The 25,083-nt window shown below is 40.7% G+C and overlaps 1 protein-coding gene across 5 annotated transcripts in view; it reads left to right on the top strand.

The window, feature by feature from the left end:
• The window catches only part of PAX5 (paired box 5), a 251,538-nt gene that overhangs the window by 192,536 nt on the left and 33,919 nt on the right, over window positions 1-25,083 (top strand). For all 5 annotated transcript variants that reach the window (XM_083420377.1, XM_083420378.1, XM_083420376.1 and 2 more), the window contains one exon: window positions 14,088-14,189. In XM_083420377.1, coding sequence (XP_083276503.1) covers window positions 14,088-14,189 — 102 coding nt within the window. The remainder of the gene's footprint in view (window positions 1-14,087; window positions 14,190-25,083) is intronic.

The following is a 25,083-nucleotide window of genomic DNA, read 5'->3' as shown; positions in this document are numbered from 1 at the left end:
GTTGAACATGCTGCCACATAAGTGGTCCAGAATAGTAATCCTTGTGTGGAGACTGACCTGGAAATGCAGAACCAGGTCACATGGCATGCCCCATAGGTCCTGAAATCCAATCTAGCAATGAAGATGCGTTAGAGTAGAGAAGAGACCCTTTTTGCCAGGCTCAGCCTAGACTACCCAAGACAGTAGCTCAAATTCTCTAATGAGCTGTTTCACGAACACAGTATTCTCCAGTTTTTCTTTATCTGAGATAGCCTGCCAAGAGGCTACAGAATGCCAAAGGAATGCTAGACTCTAGGCCAGAGTGTAGCCTGTTTGAGAAATCTGATCCTCATTGAGCAGTGGTGCTTGAATCAGTTGTAATCTGGTGGTTGTCAGGAAAGTTGTGTGCCAGGGAGCTGTCCATGGTTTTGCATACTTGGTTTGCATATTCTTTGCTGTTGCCCTTTCTGCACATGACATGCTTCACTAGTTCAACTGTGGGCCCCTCTAATCATAGGGCATGGCAATCTGCTACCAACTATGCCCTACAGGGCTTCATGCTGTTTCCAATTACTTTGACCAGCAGAAAATGAAGGAGAATATCATTCCGGAAGATCTGCTAAACTCTGGGACTGTAGGAGTGATCACCTTCAACGAGAACTTCCCACTATTATTTTTCCATTCTGTAAAATAAGCTAGCCGAAATTCTCCTAATTGCTTTCAATAGATGTTGGATTAGACTTTGGGTGTAGGGTTGCCATATTTTGAACAGCAAAATAAGAGGACACATTTGCTGACTTCTACTTTTAACTATCGATCGTTATGATGACACTCATTTGACCATACTGATGAAAAAGAGGACATGTCCTGGAAAAAGAGGACATATGGAAACCATAAAATAACTTTAATAATTTCTGCCATAATGTTTTTCGCAGTATTGATCTGACTGTATAATGATAACTGCTTTCAAAGTTAGATTTGAATGCTTAAATGCCGTCACCTGTATATTTGTCCAATGAACACTCGAAACATTACATAGATTTACAGTCCCACAGAGCTAAATGTTTCAAATAATGGGGTATCTTGTCCATATCTTAGATCAAATGATGGGTTGTACTGAGCATCTAAAACAACAACAACAAACAAACCAAAATGCATTGCCACTGAGCAATGCAAGTGTGCTATATTTCCATATATGGGGGTTTCTATTTTTCTGCAAACTTTGAATCAAAGTTTGATCCTTCCCCTCTTAAAAACCAAGTAATGCATCATTTCTGGTTTGAAGCACCATAATATACTGCTGAAGATTTTGAAGATGCATTCTTATCTCAAGTCTAAAGGGTCATGAGCACATTTATCCCAGTATAGCCTCTCATCACTAAACATATTGAAATTGCTGCTACCTTTCAAACTGATCACCTGGTAAGGGAGAGGGGAAGTCTGATCTAGAGGGGGGTGAATCCATAAGCACACTGGCAGGTATTCAGCTTCCTGCTGCGTTCATGGATCTCTAGATTGGAGTGAATACTATGCATGAAATCCCAGGTGCTACTTCAAGGTAGGGATGGATAGACAGCCTACGTCTGTCCCATTACAGTTTTACTTGTTCCTCAATCATAGGTCCAAATGAGCACATCAAAAAATTTCATGTAAATTGTTCACACTCTTCCTGTAAAATATGCATTCCTCAATGTATTGAAGTGCTTTTGAATGCATTTCCCCCCAAAACATTTTCTTAAAGTAAAATGTATATTTTTTGTGCACTTCTGGGGACTGAAACTATATCAAAAAATCTGCAGAAATAGGAAATCCAATTGATAGTCATGTTCTGAACTGCAGGTTTGAGAAGATCAAATCATGTTGGTCCACTCTTAAAAGCAGATTGAATGAATTATTTCCCCATTACTACTTCAAGAGGATCCCTCCATCCTGTGAAGCCTCTTTAATGTTTATCTTGGGAGGTACATACAGGGAACCCTGTTTCCATATGAAAGTACTCACTAGCTGAATTAGAGCTCTGGTTTTTCTTTGTTAAGAAAAATAAATTCATATATTTAAAAGTTAAGTCACTAAAAACAGATGAATGAAAAAGAGAAATGCAAGTAACAGAAGGAGAAACCACACTGAAAGGAAGAAAAAATGAGATTGTTTGGCACACTGTACTAGATTAATATGACAGAAGTATTAAGGGTCAGAAGGAGATACAAATCAGGTTTAATGTTTTCCAAAATTAAGTTGTAAATCCAAAGAAGGAATGCTTTATAGAAAGAGGGAAGTGAGATTTTGGCCAAAGCTGAAAGTACTTAAAATCCACCGATTTTAATTTAAAGTAAGTCCTCAGAAACAACATACATATATCATAATAGAAAGAATACTATTGCATTTATGTCCTATTTGCAGCTTCTCAAAGGTAACTGGTTGGCTACTGTGGGAAATATGATGCTGGACTAAACTGGTCTTTGGTCTGATCCAACAGAGCTACTATTATGTTTTTTAAAAGGCTTAACTTTGACTTGATAGGGTCCTATGCTTTAAAACATTGTTTAACTGTCCATATACCATAAGGAAACATCAAAAGTCAGGCGCATGAACATATATAAAAAGGAAGAGAATTAAGATTAATTCAGGTCTGTACAAGTAGCAAAGCATCAACTTACCCACCACGTATGATTCTCCACCTGAGACTAAATAAATCCTGTCTTACTGGAGCTACAACAGCACAAAGATTGCAGATCAGTGTTTCCCTTATAGCTCCCTGGGGAGTCCCAGGATATTCCAGGGTGGCCACAGGTGAAAAATGCATAAATGGGGGGCCACAGAGGGAAGTGAAAAGTGATGGGGGGGAAAAATCATTTATTTATTTTGTTAAAAATCCTGATTGGCTGGCTATCCACTTGGCCAATCAAAAGCAGGTAAGGGGGTGGCACACCAAGGCCTAATGCTCCTTTTTGCCATGTGCATTTTCTTGGAGCAGTCCTGGTTTGTTTCCAGTGGGAGAGGGCAATTGCTTATGCTCCCATTTTGACCAGTAGAGCCCGCGATCCAGAACCCCCACATCAGGTATGTGCAGTGGTGGGGTGGCAATGGGTAGGACTAGGGGAGCCAGAGCTGCTTTTTGCCAGTTCCGGGCTGGAATACATTATATCAATCCTGCCCCTTGGACATTATACCAATCCTGCCCCTTGGACAATCCTGTCCCTTTAAAAATACTGAGCATGGTGACTGTTATTCATATTATTAAAAAGCTTCTCAAAACTTTGATAATCTAGTAAGGCCAAGATGTACAATGCCACCCCCAATCAAAGAAAAATGGGGGGGGGTATGACAAGGAGGGATGAAGAAGGATGAGAGTAAAAGAAGCTGTATCTGGATTTTGGTTTTCAAAAAGCTCTGCCTTCAGCTGGAGGGATCTACAGTGGTACCTCGGGTTAAGTACTCAATTCATTCCGGAGGTCCGTTCTTAACCTAAAAGTGATCTTAACCTGAAGCACCACTTTAGCTAATGGGGCCTCCCGATGCTGCCGTGCCGCCGGAGCACAATTTCTGTTCTCATCCTGAAGCAAAGTTCTTAACCCGAGGTACTATTTCTGGGTTAGCGGAGTCTGTAACCTGAAGCGTATGTAACCCGAGGTACCAGTGTAGGCATGCTGGAATATAGGTCAGAACAGAGTTCCACATGCCCTTTCATCTAGGTTTTCCTGCCGTTGTATATTTACAGTGGAATTCTCACACTGACACTAAAGAGGAAGAAGCTGAGAATAAGTAATTAAGAGGGTAGGCAGGTTGGGATTGGCTAAGGACAGACTGAGGTAGATGGGGCAGTGTCCCATTTGCCCTAATGGATCAGCCTCCATGACACACCTCAAACATTATATTCCTCTATGTAGTCTCCAATACTAAGGTAGTCATCATTTCTATTTTTATTCATATCCACCATTATGAGATTAATTGTATCTTGTTTATTGATTCATAACTCAATAAGAATATGAGGCACCTCTGCATAAGTGTGCATTCACATACCACGTAAAATACATAAAAAGACTGAGGCATCAGAATGAAAGCTGGCTTTCGTGTTCAGGTCACAATTCTGCATTTCAGGTCTGAACTGCAGCTCAACCCCTGAAGCTTTTGGGGAATGGGGGAAGCAAGATGCAAATACATTGTACTGTGAAATATGAAATGAGGCCTCTTGAACACGAATCTTTACGGTACTTCTGTAGTTTTGTGTTCACTGTGTAGCTTTAAGTAGTTTTACTGGCTCTGATTAGATAGCAGGAGCATGAAGGTTCATCAAACCAGGTTCTTTCAGAATCTGACAACTTTGTGATGGTTGTGAGTTGCACAAAAACTCGCTAGGGATTAATCTGTGACAATCAAAATCATTTTTACGTGTGACCTATTCTAAATCTGAACTCTGATCCCTAGGGAAGTGAGGTTACTATATTAATCCAATACACTGTTATGTAGTGCCTGATCATGGCTCCTATTGTGTAATTTTACCAGTGGACATGAAAAAGAGCACGAATTCTCACATTAACTGATAAATGCCTATACTAGGGAATGTTTCTTTTTTCAGTATGGTATAATTTAGGAATGAAGCAAAAAGCCTGCGTAAATAAGTAACCATAGCCTGGGTAAGTAAGTGGCTTTACAACCCATCCTACTACCACCTGCACCCCCTCCTCATTTTCTAATGTATCTTTTGCAGTAATTAATTACATCTCTTGTGGATTCCTTTCTTTCATACTGTTGCTGGCAATCAGGTAGATAAAGTGAAAAAAAATGTTGGTGCCCTATGGTATTAAAAGTGAAGGGTTTTCACACTGTCAGGGTAATGAATTCTGCAAGGGTTTGAAGCGCTTGAGTGTGGGGGGACTCTCTCTGTGTCATGTGCCTGGGAGTGACAACCCCCAGTGGTTAATTACTGCCACGGATGAGAGCTGAGCTGGTAGCAAAATGAGATAAGTTCATTATGAGCTAAATTTGAAGTTAATTGGATTCACATTTTCACCCATTAGTATACAAAGATACACCCAGAAAGGCTCTTTTTTTGTGTGAGAAGACAGTTGTATGTAAGCAAGGCACAGAAAAAGACCCCATTGTCTTAGCTTTTATGTCTTCATACCTATATATTTCTACACACACACACACACACACACACACTCCCCAATGACTTTTTTTAAAAATAAAACCTTTGCTGCAGCCTTCCACTACTTTATAATGTTCAGCTGGAGGTCTATCTGCTCAGAGGCTAGTCCCACTGAGATCAATGGAACTTACTCCCAAGTAAATGTGCATGGGACTGGAGTCTACTCCTACTGAAGTTAATGCAATTTAAGCAGACAGACTGTGTGTACAGGATTGCAGCACACAGGGGAAGACTGGCTAGGTCAGATCAGTGGTCCATGAAGCCTGATATCCAGTTTTGTGTGTTCATTTCAGGATATTTTAGAGGAAATACATACAACAACAGGGTATATAGCTTCCTGATATTTAGCTCAGGATGCAAGAAATGAGCTAAAAATGGAAACATAAGACTTCAGAACTTTGCAGTATTTTCCAAAAATGACAAAACATTTATGGAAACATGTTTTATTCTCTTCTTCAGCTAGAGGCACATGTTCTTTTCTTGCTGCAGTGATTTTTAACAGTGATTTAAAACTTTCATCCAGTGCCACAAGCACTTTTTAGAATGCAAATTTCTGCCAGGACAAGTCCATATTGTGTTCACCTCCTTGTTTCACATGCCTGCTAACATATATTAGTTATGACATTGCAAACAACACTTAATTTTTTTATAGTTTGTTTGCTTATTATAGAATGTGCAGAAACCTTACTCAGAACAGATTTTCGTGAACAGAATTCCACTCATTTCACTGCTGTGTGTCTTGTTCTTCATTTCCCCTAACCTCCTCTACCTTCTGAATATGTACTATGGGGGATTGGTGGGCATGAGGGGCTATAGGAGGAAGGTGGAAATCTCCGTCTCCCACAGTTCTCTAAGTGTTGTTGGACTCCAACCGCCATCAATCCTAGGCAGCATCACCAATGGCGAGGCATGTCAGGAGTTGTAATCCAGCAAAGTTGTGGTGGGGAGACACTTTTTTTGGCAGATCTACTGCCAGCCTACAACCCTGTCAGCTCACCAAGGGCAGGAGGTGAGGAATGGGAATGACATCCATCCCTCACTGCAGTGCGTACTATTACGTTTGCTGAAACCAAATGTAGAGGTGCATATGCTCCACATTGTTCTTGCTATTGGTTCCCCCCATCTGATATGAAAAATATTAATAAACTATTTTGAACCCTCCTCCACAACTCTGCCTGGCCCAGGGCTGGTATAGTTTTAATGCATGGCCTCTTATAACATGCCCCGGATTTGTGCCCACCTCCAGCAAAGCACTGCTGGTGGGACAGCGACCACAGTACAGTTTTCTACCGCTGAAACAAGGAGGTTTCTGTTCACAAAGAGGGGAGGGAGTTCAGAGCATCCAGTGATTCCTCAGGTACCTTCCCACACAGTTTAAGATTATTTCCTAGGTCATTTTTCTCCTGAAATTCAGAATCTCACAGAAGAAATTAGCTGTACCAAGTGTATGACTGTCAGAAGACAAATTATTGGTGTACAATCTTAGTTCCTTACTGTCTTGTGTCTTTCAGTGTGGTTTATTTGATCAATACACTGACTGATTTGTATTATAGAACTTCGAAACATAAATGTTTGTTGATAATTTTCAGTGTTACTGAGTTTCCAATTTTTTGCAATATACAGGAAAGGGTTCCAGCACTCTTTCCCCTGCCTCTGCATATTTGGTGCAATCCGCAGAATTTCTGTACAATCATAGCCCTCTCTTAAACTTTTTCCTTAATATGCTACTATGTGGCATGCTGTTATTTAAGACTCACTTGTGGGTAAAAGCTACAAGAACATCAAATCCAGGAATGAGAAACCAATGTATTGTATGTCGGATGCAGTATTTGGGTGGAAATCGTCAAAATCCGGATGTATGGCAAAAACTTTTGTGTCCGGATTTTTACTTTTTGAAATTTGGCAACCCTGGTATTTGGTCATTGTGATATTCATTGCTATTATTTTTAATGACATGTCAGTTAAATGGTATATAAATATTAATTTGTTTAATATGACTTTTAAGATACCATATAATAGGAAATTTGTCATGATGAACAAAATAACAATTTTAAAGGATTTAGTGACTTTCTAGTATTGTGTGTAGCCCATGGATATATAAAATATTAGTTGTTTATTGTGCTGCTGACTCTGCATATAGTGGATGACATGCTTATTTTTGAATAAATCCTTGTTGCTATTATTATTGTTGGCATTATAAGGCAGTATGACCTTTGCAGCAAGTTATTTCATGTAGCCAGTGGCACCAGACAATGGAGACAGTGGATTGCTTTAGCTGCAGTCATATAGTACCTAGGTAGCAGGTTTCATTGGGACTGAAATGGAATATGATCCACCAAAGTTTGTCAAGATACATTAGAATGAATAGGAATTGCATAAGAACACAACTGGCACAAAGCACCCAGAAGGGCACGGTGCTGTTTTTGTGTGAACATCTTCTATGGCTCTCATATAAATGTGCAGAAGTGCTTAGGAACCTTCCTTTTATAGTGTTTAACATTAAAGAGAGTAAAGTAACAGTTGTAATAACATATTTGCCTTTTCACAGAAGGTTGAAAGCAGTTGATTATCAGCAAAATATAAACTGCCATTTGTCAGCTAATCAATTATCTGGAGGGCTCAGTGCTAACAGTAGACAATACTCCTGTTACGGATAGACAAGAGTGAGCTGTATATGTTCCCTCTGTCACTGACAATGACATACAGTCAGCCCTGTTTGAGCTGACATAAGGTCATCTTTTCCTTCCCAGTGAGACTGGGCAGCTCTAAGAACTGTCGGCTGGCATTTTTAAACTATGATATTACAAACTCCACTGGCTCCTGTGATCTGTTTTACATTCCTTTGTTACCGAGTTCCTTGAGCTTGTGGAGATTGAGTCAATGAATTTCCTGATTCCTATACCCTGTCCTTTCTTCTCTTTTCTGATTTAATTTTGATGAACAATAAAGGCCAACATTTCTAGCTAACTGTTGGTTCAACTCCCAGTTCTCAGCCAATTAGGGGCTGCTAATAGGTAATAATTCAGCAATTGATTTTTATCCCTCCCACCCAGTTTAATGGGACATCTCAGGACCATGCCATGTTCAGTGTATTTGACTTCTGATTGAATCCTATATTTTAAGTGATAGAGAAACTATAAGCTTGCAACTAATTTGACTGCTGCTGCTTCTACTAGTGCACTGTAGTTATTTAGCACCTATAGTGTGTAGAGCATTGTTCATAACATAGAAGCTACATGGTTCTTGTCTGGACAGCTAGCATATCACACATAATATCAGGGTTCAATGGCATTCTTCTTAGATATTTGATTTCAATATGAGACAGGTTTTCTATAGCTTGGATTGCTTTTTAAATATGTGTAGGCATTAGCCCATCAGTGACAGAAAAGTCTCCCTGTGAAAAACAAATAATCACACAAGTGAGTGGTTAGCGGGCCACCAATGGGTTTCTTAAGGACGACAGCTTACTAAAATACAACAAAAATAAGAACCCCAAAAGGGAACTGAAAGTAAAATTAAAAAAATAAGCGGGACAGGCAAAAGAGTGTGTTCGGTCCCCAATATTTGTTGGGAGAGGGCTAGGCCCCCCCAATGCTGAGGGGACAGAGGAGGCCAAGTGTGGGGCAGCTTCAGTGGCTGGCTCCTCTTGAGCGTGAGAGAGGAGGAGCCACTGGCCACTGAAGCTGTGTCATGCTGGGCTCCTCACTCAGCCTCCTCCCAATGACGCAGCATCGTGTGCATGATGTCACATGTGCACGATCTGCACTGGACTCCCTCAATCTTGGGCACAAGTTGGCGCCTCTGCATTGGACTTTTAAATATCTATTTCCTCTCTCCCATTGCTTTTTATGCCTACTTCTTGCGGCTTATCACATATTTCTTTATTAAGATTCATTGGGGTATATTAGTTGTACAAACAGTATTTCTGCAAAATATTACATTTATAGTTTATGTGTACAATGTTTTACCCACCCAAAATTCAGAGCATAAGAAGGTATATATAGCAGTAGGTACATTCCTATCTAAATTAAATGTCTTAGATATCGAAGCAAGCATGTGATTTAAGTTAAATGGGTGGCTGCTATCAAGGAAGGGTCTTGTAGGTGGTGGTAGCCAAGTTGTGGAATACCTTCCCCAGGGAGACCTGGAATACCTTTACAAAATGATACTATATTCTAAACCACCGTTTATGTGTTGTGTAGATTCTGGTCACTTGCTTTTATTCTTCCCTTTGGACATTTATATGCTGCAGATTGTTATCTTAGCATATTGTGTTTTCAGTTGTATTTTGTTGCTTAATGCTGAAGGCTGAGCCTTTGTATCTTCTGTAACCTTGATTAGGGATGCCTCAAGTGAGCCAATAGCCTTGGGTGGCAGATTGACTCAGACTCATCAGTCCTTACTCAAAAGGCCTGAGCTGCCAGGCGGAGGCTCATATTCTTCTCAGAAAGATATAATCTGTTTCTGGAGTATTCAGAGAATGTGAGGTGTGATTCTTGGGTGAGGTCCCTGTTAGAAGATACACTCATGAGAGTCTTTGGGTCAGGTTGAGATTTTTCTATTGATTTTAATTCTGTCTTTATTTTGTGAGTAGATCTTTTGAGTCACCAGGCACTACTTGGGTCTCGTAGAACTCTGATTCATTTCAGTGTGGCCTGTGGCAGGATAAATATCCTTTTGGACTGTGCGCCCGATATAAGGAGCTGTTATTTATGCCAAAAATGCAGCAGATGCTTTATAGTACTGAAAACCCAATAGGCATACAGCACAAATCTGATCCATTGTTGAGACTGACAACTATTGAATGTATGTATGGCTTTCTCTGCATTGCAACCTCACAAATTATTTATTTCAAATCAAATCCTGCTGACATCATAAGAAACAATTTGTTGGTGGATAATTCCTGGTAGTGGTTTGACAAGTTGATTAAAGAACAATGACTGTTTGCTATGATCATCAGTACTCTGAAAAGTAAAGCTTAGGTAGAGATAGAAGTGTGGCAGTTTGAAAACGAACAGGGTTAACTTTGCAGAACCAGCCACACTTTTGCTACCTCTAAGAAAAGAGAGTTCTGTTACAAGGAGGACATCTTTATCTTCTCTGTGTGCCCTTGCTATTTGGACTTAAGTTTCCAGCTAGTTCGGTGAAGAGGTGTTCTTGGTAACCCTAAAGTGAATGAAGGTTAAGAGAAGAGGAGTGGGCTCTGGGATAGGTGTGAGCCACTTGTGTCAGGAAAGTATTGGGAAGACAGGGCGGTTGTTGAAGCATCTGTATGACTTTAGGCTTTCAGTCTCTTGCATGTCTTTCATGAAACTTTTCTGAGCAACCATCATTAAAAAATGCAGGGTGTTTTTTTTGAGGGGATTGGGGAGAATTATGAGTGTGTGGTTGCTAACATTTAATACCTCTCAAGTGTTCAGTTTTAGAAATGTGGAAAAACCTGTAAGATCACTCTCACCTACTCAGACCTTCAAAAAAGACATTCAGTCAAGCCATCATCAACATGGCAGGTAGTTACTAACAGTACATGCCATAGAGGAAGGTCATTGCTGATTGGTTGGCTGATTTAAAGCCTACCCTTGCTGATTGCCTCTGAAACTATAGGTATGCCTGTATAGAATAATTTATTGTCATTATTGTTGTAATACACTGGGAGTGTGAGTATTAGAGTGTGTAGTAGCATAAACATTGCAAAGCAAATATCAGTTCATCGGTTCATTAAAAGTCTATTGAATATAAAGCCTCCTTACATCTGCAGCTTATTTTTTCTGATTTCATTATGTCCAGGTTGTTGCTATACCTTACTCTGATAGCTTTTAAAAAAACCAGCCAGTACTTGACCTTTTCCTCCAGTGGAACTGTTTATGGACTATTTTCTTATCTTGCATGTGTGTGTGTGTGTGTGTGTCTCTCTCTCTCTGTGTGTGTGTGTGTAGCAAAGCCAAGAATTATTTAAAGCTTTATTGTCTGCAGATTAATGTCCAGTTCTAAATACTCAAGAAAAGCATGTGCTACAGCACAGCTGAGGCTGCATTATTTCAGAATGTAGGTGTGTAATGCCATATTTGAATTTTCAGTTTGCTCCTTTCAAAACTCCTTGCATGTAAAACCTACTTTGCCAAAAAGAAGATTGAACTAGAGCTCAATGTCCCGATACTCTTATCTCCCATGCAAGGCTGGCCTTACCATTAGGCAAAGTGAGACAATTTCAGGCTGGCAGTTCTGGCACTGAAACAGGCAATGCTCCTTTTGACTTTGGAAGTGGTAAAGTTCCAGAATGTTCATACCATGTGCCCTTTCTGAATGAGTAGATTGCTCTCATGGCAAGAAATGTTGCTGAATGTAACTGAGCGGTAATGGTTACGTTATCCTTTTTTTTTGGCCCCTAAGGATAATAATGTCCAAATATTGCCTTTGATGTTTGTTTGAACTTTTGAGAAAGACAAATGTAAACATTGTAACAGCGGAAGATCTCTGATCTTACTTTCACACAGAAGTAAATCTTCTTCAACGCTAGAAATAAGGTTTCAAAACTTTACTTGCAGAACTTGTTTCAAATGTTATAAAATAACAAAGATACATTGTTTTCAGTTTTACAAGTGTTCTCCCACTGGTTCCAGTGTGAGCCTCTAAATATATTTTACTAAAAAGTAGCTTTCTAGCTAAAGATCAAAATACTATGTCTCACTCTTTCTGCTGCATGCATTTTGGCCAACACCAACAGCTTCATGGATTTATTTCTGTGTTTGTGTGATGCAAGCAACTTCATCTGCATATATAAACACTAGCAAAGGTACTCAGGTAACAGCTTCTCTCACCACTGCCTTGTGATTTAACTTGTGATCCAAACGTAGTAAAACTCCGTCACAAGGTAGGCTACCACAATCCATTTGGGAAAATAGTGGCTACGTGCCTAAAGTATTCTTTATAGCAACTTGAATACAATGCAACTAAAATACAGCATGCTATGTAACATTTCATAGTTTCATAATTTCAGCAAAGTCTCTGTCAAATTCCTTTTCCTTAGGTTCAATAGGTTTGAAACCTTCCCTTTCCCTCCTTTCTTTTTGATAATTTTGCTTCCTCAGGTGTTAATCTGAGCCTTGCAAAGTACACAGAGCTGAAGGAGAAAGTAAGAAAGAGTTTTCTTCCAACTTCCACCTTCAGCAATATATACTTTTCACATGGGGGAAGGTAATTACTCTTTCCACACCATGATGAAGGGACACTAAGTAGGACCCTTATTTTAGTTGGGGTGCTCAGAGGTTTCACAGACACCTTAAGAGGTCCTCAAGGACATCATTGTAGCAGTTAGGAGTGTGTTGATGACTCCATGGTTACAAGATCATAATATTTGTGACGGATCCATCCCAGAATAAACAAAACCGCATATTAGAATCAATGAGTTTCAAGCCCCTGGTTTTTCCATTCACAGATGAGTAAAGGATATCCACAGGAGGTGAATGCTGAAATTTCTTTTATTTGACAACATATTTTAGCTGTTCACAATAAATGGTATGTTTTTGGAAATTGGGCATATTTAGGGCATTTCTGTTTCTTTCATCCTTAATGTCCTTTAGGATGAATGATGACTGAATTCTGTTCAGATATATTCAGAACATAATGAATTTGCAGGTTCCGTTCTACATTTCTTGTGCATATTTAAATAGCCCTTCTTATCAGAGAGGTCTTCAGTTTGCGTTCTCTTTTTCAGTCATTAGGGAAAAGACACTGAAAATCTTGCACTCTTGGTAGCTCACCCCATTGTGCTGTTAATCACAAGTCTTAACCAAACCAGAATGGTGATGGGGGTGTAAAGAAAATGGCTTATTTTATCATATGTAGTGGGAATATAAAATTGTAATATACTTTTGTAGTACAGGTTTTTTTTGCTGAAGTATCAAAAATGATAAAATAAATCACATAAGTGAGCTTGTCATAACCTTTTTTTAGTCAAATAACTTGACTTGAAATAGACAAAAGGTGGAAAGACTGACACATCAAACTTTGGTGTCAAATAGTATGGCACTTAGCCTTGTCAGGAAAGTTAATACATTAGTTCAAACCCTCAGAAGAACAGACTGTAGCAGATTTGCTTTTATAACATGGTATCCTTTAATTCAATATGTCAATGATGGTCTTTCTCAGATGCCACACATTTCACCAGTACTTTTTCAATGAGTTATTGAGATATCTCTCACACTAGTTGTGTCCTTCATTCAGGCTATGTTATCTTCAGGCAGTCTTTTTCAGTCAACCTGTTTATTGAGCATTCATTCTGAGTTGTGTGCTGGGAGGTTATATGATGTCACATCAAAGAATTGTTATCCCATATTTTCCAGTACATTTCCTTATCCTTGCCACTAAGAGCTTTTTTTCTTTTCTTTTTGAACTGCTTTTGTGCAAGGGTGCAAAATCCATTTAATTTTGCAACCTGAATTTGCTGGTATGCAGTTGAATTCCACCTGTAGTATAGCAATAGTCTAGAAGTGCTTCTGTTTCTATTTAATAAGAGTATATTTTACCTATACCTTGATTGAAGATTGTTTTATTTTGGGGGGTTTGTTTTGCCTCTTACATTAACTTTTTTAATTCTAGAAAAGGGTCCTCACATCGCTCAGAAAAATAAATCTGTTTTCAATCTGTTTGACATGTCAGATCTGCAAAGAAACTTAAGAATAAGCAGGAACAAGTAGAGTTCAAAGCTGGTTTGCTACTAACCTGTTTGCAGTGCTGTTTGCCATTGCTCTCAGTCTCTTACTTTGTGGCAGCTTATAAAGAAAGGGAAATCTTTCTCATTTCTGCCAAAGCTAAGGCTGGGGGGAAAACATCCCACTTTGGTATTCGCAGTACAGTTATGACAAATGCATGGCCTGTGTTCTGAGTGTTAAGGGAAATGTAAAAACATGTCTAGTTGTTGTGAATGCTCACATGGTGATTTGTTGGTTTGATTCTTCAGGTCGTGATTTGGCAAGCACAACCCTCCCTGGATACCCTCCGCACGTCCCCCCTGCTGGACAGGGCAGCTACTCTGCTCCAACGCTGACAGGGATGGTGCCTGGTGAGTTTCCATTTAAAAAAAGAAAGAAAAGAAAGAAACAGTCTTTTAGCAGCAAAGCCAAGTGCTGCCTTTGTGCTCCGCTTTCATACCATTGGCAGGCATAGTAATGGCACTGAATGAAAGAGGAGATGTAAAACAGGCAAATTGAACTACTGCCTTTCTCACAGTCTTTTAATTTCACCTATGCTGCTGTTCTATAGCTCAAGTAAACCGAGTTCAAGCTGGTTTAGGACTACTTGAAGTTAGAGGGAGACTTAAATTCATATGCCTTGGGTTACATAGGACTGTGGACTGGAAAAAGAGAATTTATTCGGTCAAAACATGTAGGAAAAGAAGTGTCTAGCCTTGCTGCATGGCTGTTGGATACACATGATAAAATGTACATAAGGTTAATCTCAGAGTTTCCTCACTTCTCTGAATTTTTGTCATGTGAATCATTTTAATTAACTTTGCTATAAGCATTTCTTGCAATTGTGCCAGAGGAATCTCATACTTTGAAATTATGCTGCTTAATATGGGTGCCTGCAAATGATCTCTTCCAAGGCTTTTCACACATGAGATCTTAGCCATTAATGTCTCCAGTGAATCACCTAATGTTCCCTTTTGTTCACCTTTGGTCTTTCTTATATTTGCTTTAAAAGAAGCCAACCATTTCCTGGGCTGTTATTTGATGTAAGAACATCTCAGGCTTGGGTATGATAATTGAAAGTGCCCTCTGCCAGGAGCTGGGCTTTCAAATTTTTCTGACAGTGGGGAAGAGTTGAAAAAGTTTTACTCAGTACTTTGTAACATCAGACTTTAATAATGCACACATACTGGGCAGTAACATTAGGAACTGGAGAATTATTACCCCATATTTAGAACTGTAGTGAAGTAGAAGAAATATTAAATTTAAGAAAACTGTTAGTGTTTACAGAGAGGGATTGGTGGAATTTCACATACATTTAGAAAAGATACTTCTCGTCCCAAACACTGGAAAGCCACATTTTCAATTCACAATTTCTTTTACTAGCAGTCTGTTCCTCTGCCACATTGCAAGCTCCCTTTAAAACTTCTGAGTTTTAAAAATGGTTGGCCCATCCCTCATGATGAGTTGCTATTAAAATGTTAAAAACCAAAGCAAGTATTTGGTGTCAAGTCGCATGAATTAGGACCTGCAGTATGGAGTGCTCCTGATTATGATTTCAGCCAAGCAATTTCTTAAGATATTCCATTTTATTCCTGTCCAACAACAGCCAGTCACAGTTCTGTATGTAATGGGCATATTCAGCCCTCATTGGATTGTTTTGGGCCCCCTCCCCCATATATATTCATATATTGGTAAAAGTGCATTGGGAGCTGATGTATTGTCTTAAAGGTTGTGTATATATATGCTACACAAGTGTTACACAAATATGATTGTTCCCCTGTGAGCTGTTCTAGGGGTTGTCCTGACCCTCCCCCAGGGTTGGATTAACTTTAGAGACCCTAAGTTGTATCAAACGCAGCACAAAGTAACTGTCCTGTCAGTGTAAGGTTTACAGTTGTTCAACACTACTCCTCCCCCTCACCTCCATTCATCCCCTAATCTGTTCTGGGTTTTCCCCAACCCTCTAAAGCAGATTTGGGGAGAGGGAAGGGTGCATGTGGAGGGGGGAGCCCTGCTGCACAAGCATAAATCATTGCACTGATGGGACAGTTGCTTAGTCTCATGCTCTACCAACTGAGCTAGCCGGGCAATGCCACAGTTGCTTACATTGGATGGAAAAGTATGTTTCTAATAGTTTGCTTACATTGGATAGTTGCTTACATTGGATGGAAAACTATGTTTCTAATAGTTCTAATACATTGGATGGAAAACTATGTTTCTAACAACATACACCTACACATAAAGTTCCATGTTTTCTTTTAATAGCAACATTCTGCTCTACAAAAGTGAAAGCTATCTGCTGGTTTTAAAAAGCCTTCTTGCTCATTTAAACTAGGCTTTGCTAACTAGCATCCAAAATAACTTTTTGATCATCTCTTGTCACTTATCGTTTGGAGGGGCAGTTTCAGAAGCCTCTTATGAATGCCTGCAGTCTTTTATGATTTGGCTCTCAAACAGCCGGCAGATCAGCTTTATTACACACACATCAGTGTTTGTACTCTAATATGACTGAATTACTCTGTCCTGACATTTATACAAGGAGGATTCATTTCACCAGTTCTCAGAAACTCACTTCTAGACATACTGATCTCCTGTAATTTTCAGAGCATATGCAAAAAGTGGATACAATAAATCATTTAATAATTAGCCATGAATTATGCCAATGACTAACTAACATGGGGTGCAAGATACAAAGTGAGTAAGGGAGTTTTTGTTTCATGTTTTTTGACATTGCTATATAGCTTGATCCTCTTCTGCAAAGTGCTACACCAGGGGTGGCCAACTCCCAAGAGACTGTGATCTACTCCCAGAGTTAATAACTGGCATCTACCCCCTTTTTGGGGGTTGAGGTCAAAGGTGTTGAGTTTTTAGGGGGGAGCTGAAGTTGTTGATCTTTGGGGGGGAGCCAGTGATCTACCACAGAAGTCCGGTGATCTACTGGTAGGTCACGATCTACCTGTTAGACATGCCTGTGCTATACTATAGTCTTTTAATTTCTGTAGTATTTGCCAAAGGATGTGCTAGGTAATTTGGAAGCAGAATTTGTGATAGGCAGGTCAGAACTGGGAGGCAGCTGATATGGATCCAGGTGTCCCTATAGGTAGCAGATGAAAGGCTAGATCAGGAAAGCACCTAACAGATTTCCCCTCAGGAATGCCTGGAAAAGTAGCCATCACACTAACCAGTGTTGAGTGGGGTAGGACTAGGGACCAAGCCCCCCCCCCAATTTTCAATGAAGGGGCTACCCCCCAAGTTCCATGGCAGCTGCGCACCCCAGGCCCCCTCAAGCATGGGGGCAAGGTGGCACACCTGATCACATTGAGCTGGTGCATAGTATCAGTCACTTATGGCATCATCATGGACAATAGGGAGTGAATTTAAGCCAGTTTGGATGGTTTCTGACCCCATATGATCACCACAGAAAAGTTCTTGCTCATGGCAATGGTACATATGGCAAGGGTAATGTTTAAAAGTTCGTTATTGTGTGCACAGTCCCTTTTTGTGTGTAATAATCACATGCCACTACTTCATGCTTCTGGTAGCAGTGGTAAAGGACCCCTGGATGGTTAAGCCCAGTCAAATTCAACTATGGGGTATGGCACTCTTCTCCGCTTTCAGGTCAAGGGAGCCGTCGTTTGTCCACAGACAGCTTTTCCAGGTCATGCAGCCAGGATGACTAAGCCGCTTCTGGTGCATAGAACACTGTGACAGGTGCCAGAGCTCACAGAAACACCATTCACAGCAGTACCTATTTATCTACTTGCACTGGTGTGCTTTCGAACTGCTAGTTAACAGTAGTGCTGGTATGTAGCTACTACTCATGTGAAGAACTGCACCATATATGGTTTTTTCAGATGTTGCTCTCCTGAGTGTTGGCATGAGCAAGGCAGTTTCCATTCCTGCAGTCTTCCCTCGGGAGACCAGTGTCTAAATTGGCCCTCTGTGGCATATACGGTAATTGGGAAATAATATGAAATGTGGAGCATGATCCAATAAGCAGATAGTTAGCATGATATACATAAATACTGCATGAACCTGAATTTGTAGATGACCTCTCAATGGTTACACAGCCCACAGTTCCCAGGCTGGATGTAGATTATCTCATTTAACGTGCCATTACATATGTGCTTCTCAATGTGCATGCACTTGTGGAGATTGTACTATTATTCTCCCATGTATTAGATTCTCACAAATGATTGATGGTGTAGACCTATGGTAGATGGTTACAAACATGCTTTTTGTTTTGGTCTACTCATTTACTTATTGGGATTTAGAACCAGTTATAACATGACAGCATTTCCAGTTGTTGTTTTTGCACTCAAGTAGCTAAGATGCAATGCATATATTACTGCTTTGTGGTGTGTTTGCTTTTGCAAAAATGTTTCCCAAGGTGAGATCTCATGGTAAATCACTAGGAGTCCTTTAGGGGAAAGAGCATAGCTCAGTGGTGGAGCAAATATATGTTTTGCATGCAGAAACTCCCTGATTCTATCCCTGGAATCCTGCCTGAAACCCTGGAGAGGTACTGCTAAATAGTTCTGAGCTAGATGGACCAATGGGTTTGACTCCCTATTAGGCAGCTTCCTCTATTCCTATGCACTTTGAGACTTTTAAAGAAAAAGGAAGATGTATGTATAATAGGTGGAGCTTTTGGATTTATCGCATGTTCTGCACTTCCACTGGAGCCACATTGTAATGCAGGTAGACAATGTGATTAGTGCTTTTATGAGAGTGTGGGGCATGTGTAGGTGAACAGTGTTGCAGCAGCAACCACTTTGCAGAAGTAACATGAAAACTGTGTTTAAGGCTGGTTGACCCTTAATGGCAGTGACACTTTCACACAGCTTCTTCCTATGCCTTTCCCATAAAGACTCTCCCTCCTGCAAGAGAGGGGAGTGGTTGCGGTCGGGATCCGGACTACGACTCAAGCAGGGCGCGTTAGCCCCCTGCCTCCCACTCACCTGGCTGGCGCCCACACCCACAGGCAGGCACCCAACCAGGTACCTGCGAGGGGGCGTGTTTAGCAGCCTTAATTGCTGTGGCGCCATCTTCCCGGCCTCACTCTTTGTCGTCCCATTGCGAGTCACCCACCCTCCACTCCCTTAGAGCTCAGGGTCTCAGTTTTCTTTTGGCCTTGCTATGGACCTTAGGTTGGTCGCCCTGGTTGTCCGGGGGGCCTGGTAGGAATTTTTCCATTTGGCATTAGGCTTTTTGGTTTTTTCGCCTACCTCGTAGCAATCGTCACAACTTTTGTGGTATTGGTGGGTAGATTAGGCATTGGAATAATGTGTTGTGGTGTGTCGAAGGGCTAGGTGTGGCCATCGCCTACGCCTTCAATTTTTGGGTATTCCGTTAAAGGAATCCGGCGGTCGTGTATTCTGTCTGATGCCTGTGTGGCGGGAGGCCATGGCACGACCCTCGGTGACATCAGGGGAGAGCTTATAGTTGGATTAGCATCAACAGGCTCCACCTACCAGTGAATAAACCCCGCTGTTTTAGACTCACCCCTCTCTGAGGGAGTGGAGTCAGCTGACGTAATCCAATGCCTAAGCCAATACCTTTTCACTTGCTGTAATCAATAAAGTTGTGGCCTTTTCTTGCCCATTAACCTAATATCACGTGTCCTTGTGTTTTCATCCCACTATGCGGAGATCGGGTCCTCGAACCGCAACATAATCAAGAAGGAACAAAAAGGGTCTGGGTCAATAATGTCATTTGGTTCCATACAAACATTCATTGGCTATGTAGAAGAAGAAGAGGAGGAGGAGGAGGAGGGGGAGTTTGGACTTGATATCCTGCCTTTCACTCCCCTTAAGGAGTCTCAAAGCGACTAACAATCTCCTTTCCCTTCCTCCCCCACAACAAACACTCTGTGAGGTGAGAGGGGCTGAGTGACTTCAGAGAAGTATGACTAGCCCAAGGTCACCCAGCAGCTGCATGTGGAGGAGCAGGGAAGCGAATTGGTTCACCAGATTATGAGTCCACTGCTCTTAACTACTACATCACTCTAGCATGTACATATGGGGGGAGGGGATATGACATTTGCATGAATAAAGTATGTATTTGACCCCACCCACATAATTCCTTCATAAACACTTTTCTGGCGGCACATCATGGGAAGAAGCTACTCAGTGTGACCTATGTCCTTTTGGCTCCAAATCTGAATTGGTCCTTTGTTATCTTCATACAGCGATTAGTTTGTGCACTGGACAGACTGTATACAGATCCAACAAGTCGTTTTGTCCATTCTTGCTTTGTTCCTTCAGCATGCTATATCTTGGGAGATATGGGTTTATCTGTGTGATGTTATTGGTTGGATTAATGTGTGGTGTTATGTCTTAATTTGTTGAGGATTCTTTCTTGAAGCAAGAGGGTAGCTCTAATGTTTCGTTTCTTCAGATCATTTCCAGTTTTTGTATTCTATCATCTATGATTCCTATTTTGACACTGAAACTGTCAAACCATTTCATGGATGGATATGTAAAAGCGTGAGTTCTATTACAGGTTAACAAGGTTTGAGGATGCATTTTTATGGAATCACTGAATATGTCCCACAGAAATGTTCCACATTTTGTATGCTTTTTTGTCTTTTACTGTGAACACAGAAGGCAAGAATGGTCAAAGAGATTAATTCAATGAACCATAAAGAACAAAGCAATATATTTGCCTCTGCACATCAGTTATGCTAGTAGTTCAATCAGAATACATAGATGGGAAAAGCTGCCTTTAAAACAGAAGATACTGTGTAGAAAGAGGATCCAATGTTACAGACTATTACCATACAGTAAAGCAGTTGTGGGTAGGACTACAGCTCCCATCATCTCTGACCATCATCTCTGACCACTAGCCATGCTGGCCGAGGTTGATCTGGAATTGGAATCCAAGCACTAAAGTAAACCAAAGATTTTCAGAGGAAATCTAGTGTTCCCTGAAAGCTTGTCAAGGGTTCAAAAGTGAGAAGACCAGGAATGGCAGACAGTTTGTCCACCATTGTCAGTCTTCCCTTACAATGCACTGTAAAAAGTGGTTGGTGGAAACAAGTCAAGGTAAATGCAGCTAAGAACATTCGAAGAGTGGGCTGGATCAGCCCAATGGCCTATCCAGCCCCAGTGGCCAACCAGATGCCTGTGGGAAGGGAGCAAGCTGAACACGAGCACATCTGTTTGGAAACACTGTGGCATCCAACTTTGAGGGCAGAGCATAGTCATCATGGCTAGTAGCCATTGATAGCTCTCTCCATGAATTAGTGTAATCCTTTTTTGAGGCCGTCTAAGTTGGTGGCCATCACTGCCTCCTGCGGAAGTGAGATTGATAATTTAACTATGTATTGCATATCTAGAAATGCTAGCTCTTTGTCATGACTGGAACAAATACATAGTCAGATTACATGAGGGTAGTTGAAGTTTCCTACTACTACAAGATCTCCCTAAGCATTTTGATCAGGGCGACAATAGCACGTCCCCTCCACTCAATTATTCCTGAGCCTGATATCACCACCCACAATGATTCTGTGGCTGGCTCTTTTTGGTTTTCTAGCTTGCTGGACTCAGTGCCATCTTTGACATAAAGAGTAACACCACTGGCAGTATGCCCTTCCTCATCCTTCCTATAGAGTTTATATCCACAGATATTTGCTGCTAAATCAACACCTTAAAAATAAACAAATTTACAATGGCATACACTTTCATAGACTAGAGCCCAATTTAAATGATGCATGAAGTGTAATCCACAATTTGCAAGGACACACACACACGGATGTAAACAAGGGAAAATGTAACTGTTTGCTTTACATGGCAATGACATGGAAATAAGTATAGGGCTATATCCAGTGGTGCCATTCTGCTTGCACAACAGAGTTCTGCTTGTGCAACAGAACTTCTATACCCCCTCTTCTCTGCTGCAGCTCCCTGTGTACCCTCAAAAATCTCCAGATGGTTGGGATACCCTCTGGCGTGGCTTTTGGGGGTGCACAAGGAGAGAAGAGGAAGGCGAAGTCCCATTACACGAGTGGAACGCTGCATATGCAGTTTTGGATACAGCTCATGGTCTGTGACAATACAAGTACAGTGGTACCTCGAGATGCGAACGGGATCTGTTCCGGAGCCCTGTTCACATCCTGAACAGAACGTAAGACACAACTGCACATCTGCGTGTGTGTGGGTCACCGCTCCGCGCACGCACGTGACGTCATTTTGACCGTCTGCGCATGCGCGAGCGACGAAACCTGGAAGTAACACACTCCGTTACTTATGGGTCACCACAGAACGCAACCTGAAAATACTTATCCTGAAGAGTATTTATCCCGAGGTATGACTGTAGAGCTTAAATTGTTTCAAAATAAACAGAGTGATTCTTCACAGTAGACCCAAAATTATAGAATGGAACTTATTGAAAAGAGGTGCTGTTTGAGCAACACATGACTAAAATATATTGGGTGCACAAAACTAGTTAGCAACCCATTTGATACTGGCTAATCCATGGTGTTTGTTTTTTTAATCCTGCCTCCTTAATATTAGTGTTTAATTCAATTTTCCTCCTAACCTTCAAGTGTGTTATGCAAACAGCGAGTTAATTTGAACAAATACCTGCCTACACTTGAGGAGAGCTTGCTACAATTCCTAGCCCACCAAGGGTCAGAAATAAAAATATTTACATACGTACATACATGGGCTGGGCATGTCCAGTATGAGGAGGAAACTGTATATTTTACTGTTGCTTTCCAAAGAAATGTGTTACTTCTAAAATGGCAGGAGCAGCAACATTGGATATTGCTCATATAAGCTTTTTCTTGTTTTGTGTTGTTAATGCCTTTCATTCAGCAAAGGCTGAGCAGCAGCAGTCATTCTCCTTGTTTTTACATGGAGAATCGGATACCTCTGAGTGACTGGTTCAGATCTGCATAGCAAGTGTGCTCTATGTGTACATGCATGCATTCAATTCACTCCTCTCAGGTTGGAAAACATTGTCCTTTGCAATTTCTATCAAAGTACTCATGCATTCTATGCATCATAATATCACACCATGAAGCCTGCTTTCTCTAGGTGTTACTTTTGATCAAGGAATTTTGACTGCAGAAATAACATGTTTTTGACTAGTTGTATTTTCAGCATGAAAACTTTCTAAACGTCACCCAAGCTTGCCTTGCCCTGAGGGCTTGTCGTGTTTTATAATTGAATTGGAATAAGCTTATGCTTAAATAATCATGCTTGTTCATTTAAATATTTGTTCTGGTTCTTGTATTGGAAAAGCTGAGACAATGGCCCCTGTTACCCTCTGGATATTTTTTTTTATTTCACTTGTACCTTCTTCCTTTCCCTGGGGACTAAGGTTTTGGCCTCATCCCTCATGCTTACCCATTCACTCGACTGTCATTCTCATTGTCCTCTTGGGGCTCTAAACGGAGGGTGACAGGAAAGGATAGACCGTCCGGGATAGTGATGCTGAAAATATAGTCATTAATGGGACTCTGGAAACCCAGATGTCCTTTCTGAACATTGGTAATTTGTTTTTAATGAAAAACCATGCAGTGACCCTGAACAAATGAATTTCCTTTATACGAAGTCTATGTGTGCAATTACCCGAATAAAGGGATCTGAAAATGATCAAATTCAAACCTAGGGTTCACTAAAACATACAGTAGCTACAGCCTAATACCCTTTTGTTTGAATTGCTGGGTCAAAACCACACAGGATTCAAAAGACCTCTAGAACCACATGCATAGGAGTTAGGGGTAAGTAAGAAGAAGGTGGGAAATCATATTTGAGAAGAGTAATCAAGAAAAAGAGTTGTTTTCATTATTAGATTAATTCAGTTGTGAAACTCCAAGCATTTTCACTTGTGAGGCTTAGTTCTTGCTTCAATGGACTTTTAATACAAATTTAAAAATCTATGTCGGCCAAAACTTAATTCAAATGACAAATGGCTCTTTTCTACATTAACAATAAAATATTTGTGTAAATTGAATGAGGCAATTTAAGTCTTAAATGTGAAAACACTCTACAATTCAACTAAACCTGCAAAGAAATATATTCTCAAGCTCCCCCAGAAAAGAAAATGCAGCACATATTCTCTGGGTCCAATGCAGTTGAGTTGGACTTGAGGTCTCAAGAACATAGGATCTCCAATAGCATCTGTTTCCTCCATGGACATAGGAACACAGGTGGCTGCCTTATAATGAGTCAGATGAATAGTCAATCTAGGTCAATGTTTTTTACACTGACTGGTAGCAATTCTCCAGGATTTCAGATAGGGAATATTCCCAGTCCGACTTGGAGATGCCAGGGATTGAATGCAAGGACAATGCTCTGCCACTTAGCTACCTCTCTTGAGAACATTTACATGAACATAACATCAGTTGTGAAATTATAAAGTAGTGCTTAGCATTTAGTCACTTTGAATCTTCCAAGAGGCATAGGAAGTGAAAGCCGCCTATGCTTTTCAACTGCAGGAGCCAGTGCTGACTCCTAGTGGCTGAGGCGGCAGTATTGGGAACCAGTGTTTTATTTTCCTTCTGGCTTACATAACTTTTACACGGGTGTGACTTTATTGAATTTAGAATTACACAGATATGAGTGGAAAGAGACACATGCTCTTTTCAATCCAACTGTTCTCTGTCCCAGCTCTGCTTCATAAACCGATAGTGTGACAAATGGTTTTTCAACACTCTTGTGGTGGGAGCTTATATTGTGCTCTAGCAAAAGCAACATTTTACAGGCTCTAAGCACTAACTGTGCAAGCTGTATGCCTCTCTTTCTCATTTGCTCCAGATAGATTTTCTATTAAGTAGAAAAACAGAAAATTCATGGTCAAGGCGTATGTGTTGCTGTAAAGTGAGCTGCTAGTAGCTTTTGGAGTGTATTCATGTAGGAACTTAAGCGCTACCTGGCAGGATCAGGCCAAGGTCCGACTAGCATTCTGTCTCCCAACACCGATCATCCAAATGCCTCTGGAAACTGATGAAGAGGGCATGACAACCATTGTTTCCCCCACCCCCTTGCTTGTAAGTAGTTGGTGATGTACATCTTTGTGCCCCTGGAACAATTCAGCTGGCTTTTGTGGCAAAGTCATAGGACTGAGGTAGTGTTCCATTTGCTATACTAGATATCAGGCTATGCAACAAGATATCCACCTAATTGTACTCATTTTAAAAAGGCAACATATGAAACAGAATGGTAGAATTGGCTTCAAATCTTTGCACAACCACGATACATACTGAGTGGGCTTGGGTCTTAGTCTAACCTATCTCACAGTGTGCTGTGAGTACAA

This window comes from Podarcis tiliguerta (assembly GCF_965153285.1).
Source record: "Podarcis tiliguerta genome assembly, chromosome: 17".
NCBI classification, from domain to species: Eukaryota; Metazoa; Chordata; class Lepidosauria; order Squamata; family Lacertidae; genus Podarcis; species Podarcis tiliguerta.
This window is presented reverse-complemented; position numbering and strand designations above follow the sequence as displayed.